We start from the raw sequence: 4012 nt of genomic DNA, 5'->3' as shown, positions 1-4012 counted from the left end.
TTTTGTGCTGTGAAGAAGTAGGTGCTGGATAAGAGTTCTGTGTCATGAAAAGCTGTGTGAAAGCAATTCTCTCTTTCTGCCTCTGTATTAACTTTTCTGAGACATTTCTGGGCTTTGATCACACCGATCACGATCACACTTTGATCCTGTTCACTTTGTACTGTGAGGTCTCCTGGCTTTGGACAATCATAGCAGAGTTTCCTTTGAGGGTATCCCTGCTTGTGCCTTGCATTTTTCAGGTTGGAACATGGCTATTTCTTCTTACAGGTCTTGGGACCCAATTCAACTGCAAACAGCATTATGGCTGCTTATCAGCAAAAGAGGATGATGCCTCCTGTTGTACAAGGTTAGTTGAGTCTCTGAGTTAAGTTTGGGTGTGAAATGTCAGGGAGGTTAGTGGACTTGGAGGCTTTCCAAACACTGCTACCTGCCAACAGTTGTACCAGTTACTCAGCTGTGGTGGTTCCTTGCTTTTCTTTATGGGTGTACCATCCTGCCTTGTGGCAAGTGAGCAGCTTTCTTAATAAAGTTTATTTTGCTCTGTATCCATGTTCTAAAACTGTTTCACCTTAAAACTGTCTCCTGTGCTAAAATATCTCAACTGTTCTTGGGTTACTGTGTGTGTAATGTCAGCCTGTTGTGAGGGAATTGAAAATCTGATTTCTTAAAGAGCGTGTTAGATAATTCTTCTTGTAACTCACCTGCTGAATTTTTCTCTCTGGCTTTGGCAGTCAGGCCAGGCTCTTGACCAGACCAGGCTACCATCTGTCATGTGACTTTGCCTTCTCAAAGTCCTTGCAGTGAATACAAAATTAGGGCTGAGAGACCTAGCAAAGGGTGGTCCCAACTCCTCAGTCTTCCATCTTTCCCCTAGTCCTACATCTTCTTTCCCTGCTAGTCCTGAAATTGCCTGGGGAGATCCTCTATTGAATCTATAGATGCAACCTGTCTATTGCCACTTGCCAGGGCTGGCTTCAGAAAAAGCTCTCAGTCACTCCAGAAGGAGCTCACTGTGGTGCATGATGGGCCAGTGACAGGTGAATGAATGGAGTTCTGCTTTGTACCACTAATGGTTGTGGCTTTGTGCCTGTGCCTCGTCGTTCTGAACAGTAACACTTAACAATTGAGAGGGGACTTGGTGTGCTCAGACGTTTCCTGGTGAAAGCAGGTCTTCTGAGGACACTCTCCTGTGTAGGCTGGTTATCAGTAACTACAGGGAAATGATAGATGTCAAGAGATTTCTCAGCATCCTTTGATGTAAGAAAAGTGGACAGAGTAGTTGACAGCTCTTGAAGAAAGTGTATGCTGTTACCCCCTGTTCTGACACTTGTTCCATTTGTCTTTCAGATCCAGAAGTATTGACTCCACCAAAATTCAATAAAAATGTACAGTGGAAGCTGCATCTTCTCCAGTAACCAGAAGCCAAGGAACCTCTGTGTCTCTGAACTCTAACTTTTCATATAATTTCATTATATCTTTGCAGAAGCCGTTGCTGTTCTGGTATTTCTGATACACTGTTCTTAGGACTGTGCAAATGAAGGGTCCCTCCACCTGGTGCAGCTGTGACTGCCACCCATGTGGTATCACACTTACGGGCACAGCCCTCATGTCCACTGCAGAGGTGGCTTGTGAGGCTGGGGAGCAAAAGGAGAAGCAGCTCTGACAGCTCCTACCACTGCTCCCCCCTTCTGGATGAAGCAATCCCACCAGTTGGATGGGTTATCTTCACTGGCATCCCTCCCTCCCAGAATTGATACCTGCTATGATAACAGGCCACATTTTAAGCAATTCAGCCTGCTTTAGAGAACTCACTTGCAAGACTGTACCAATAGCAAATTCCTATAGTTGCCAAACAAATTTTGTGTCTTTTCTGCTGAAGCTGGGTGTTGCTGATACCAGATTTTCATTATTGCTTTGTTACATGAGAGTGAATCCTGCAGTGCCAACAGCCGTTGTATTGAAACTGGGCCTGGTCACACCAGGGAGGTCTTGGACAGAAGAAAACACAAATAAAAGCAGGACAGAGGTGTTGGTGTTCCACTCTGCTGGGTAATACTACCATAATTATCTGAGATCAAAGAAGATAAAGTAATGGTGCTTTATGGCACTGACCGATCAGCAGCTGTATCCTATAATAGTGCAATGGTGCACAGCATTATTGCAGAACTGTGTCATCTGGAAATTGATCTCATACTGAGAATTAGATTTTACCTGAGAACACTGTCATCTGATGCAAGAAGTAACAGCAGTAGTTCTGGGAGCAGAGGAAGGACACAAGGCTGGAAACCGTCTCAGTGGCAGCATCCCCTTCTTGGTTGATTTTGGCCTGGCAGTTGTAGTGTTCAGGCCATTTCCATTGGGTTCTGCAGAAAAACACCTTACAAACAAGGTGCTTACTGTCTGTTGGAGTTGTTTAATGGCGTAGCAGTGAGCTGTGTTCTGACTGCACAGCGTGGGCATCTGCAGTGCTGCAGGTAACTGTTTTTGTGTGGCAAGAGCTCCGTCAGATTGGAGTGGCCATTTAGTCTTGCACTGTCTGTGTTGTGCTGGCTTGGGCTTGCTGGATGGAGGGGTGTGGTAAGTCTTTTTTCAGTGTGAAGCACTGGAGCACATCTCCAGTTGTTCCGAGTTGCCTGGCCTGTTCTGGGTTGTGTGGGGGTGACTTAAGGCTGTTGTCAACTACTGTGACTACACTGGAAAGAGATTCTCCAAGAGTAAAGCCTTTTGAGATGGCAAAACACATGCAAGTCTTTACAGGGCAAGACTGTTTCACAGGATCTGGGTCTTCAAAATGGTAACAGAGCATAGTCCGTGGTGAAATACAGAAGCCATCTACCAGATCTGGAGAGTCTGTGCTTCTCTGCAAAGCACTCTGGCCCTGCAACTGAAATGTGACACTGACACTAGTAATTCCTGACATTCCTAAATCTGATGCCAAGAAATGCTGAGGTCTTGCAAACCAAACCTATTGTTTAGAAAGAGAACACAAGAAAAGATAAAATTGCCACTGGCTTACTGAGAATTTGTGCTTGTGCCTAAGTATGCGTATGATTTCTTTGGTTTTTTCATCATGGTAATGGTGAAAGCCAAAGACCCTTTTGTGTTAGGCATGCTTGCTTGTTCTCCCACCAAGGCAAAAATCTGCCATCCAAGTGAAGACCAGTCTTATACATCATTCTTCAGATTCTTACTGTCTTCCCCTACACCTTTCCCTCCTGAGTGAACTTGGAGTAAGGAACAGTAGAGCTGGGAGCAGCACCTAGTATGGGTGAGCCTCGAGGAGGGGGATATCCTTCTTACTACTTCTGCAGTTGCTGAACCTTAATTTCTTCTCAGCAGCAGCTAGGAGTCAGCTTTCCCTTGATTTCTGCTGCCATGTTCTTTTGCTTTCTTAGTCATACCTGTAACCTTGAAATATACTCAATTTTAGTTACTTTCATTACAGACACATTGAATTTACTCTTAGGAATTCTGTGGGGGCTCCTGCAAACACAGTTACCAGGAATTGAAGTAAACCATTAATGCAGAAATATGGAGTTCACTTTAAAAATGCCTCAACCTCTGAGCAAATATGGCTGTGTGGAAGCCTGTTTCTCTTGTTAGGTATTTTTCACCTGTCTGCTGATTAGCTTCATTAAACACAGAAGGAACATAAATCCATCAAGTTTAGTAGGAAGTTTCGTGGACAGATGTACAGTGTGGTTCATTGGAGCAAGAGATACTAGTTCTTGCCAGTGATAAACACACCTGCTAAATACAAGTGTAGAGTGCTTTGTACAAGTGTTCCCAGGTATACTCTAATGAAATCAGAGTCACAGATCTTTCCAAAGAGGCAACTCTGCTCTGGGGGAGAGACAAGTAAGACCCTTGACTTGTCTGCAGAGTGGTTATGTTCTCATCCTCTGCTTGGAGGCTTTCAAAGAATAAATTTATTCTTTTTGAGAGAAGCAGAGATGAGACTATAGTCTCATATTCTATAACTGCAATTGTAAACAGAGAAGAGGGGGGGAGA

General features: G+C 44.2%; 1 protein-coding gene across 1 annotated transcript in view; it reads left to right on the top strand.

Annotated features, from left to right (window-relative positions):
- Positions 1-3439, top strand: part of ELP1 (elongator complex protein 1) — a 31563-nt gene extending 28124 nt beyond the window's left edge. Inside the window, 2 exon segments of the mRNA XM_031060295.1 lie at positions 268-346; positions 1348-3439. Coding sequence (XP_030916155.1) covers positions 268-346; positions 1348-1415 — 147 coding nt within the window. The 3' untranslated portion in view covers positions 1416-3439.
- Positions 3440-4012: the final 573 nt, after the last annotated feature.

Source organism: Geospiza fortis, unplaced genomic scaffold (assembly GCF_000277835.1).
Source record: "Geospiza fortis unplaced genomic scaffold, GeoFor_1.0 scaffold240, whole genome shotgun sequence".
NCBI classification, from domain to species: Eukaryota; Metazoa; Chordata; class Aves; order Passeriformes; family Thraupidae; genus Geospiza; species Geospiza fortis.
Note: the sequence above shows the minus strand (reverse complement) of the source record. Positions and strands in the feature narration are given on the sequence as shown.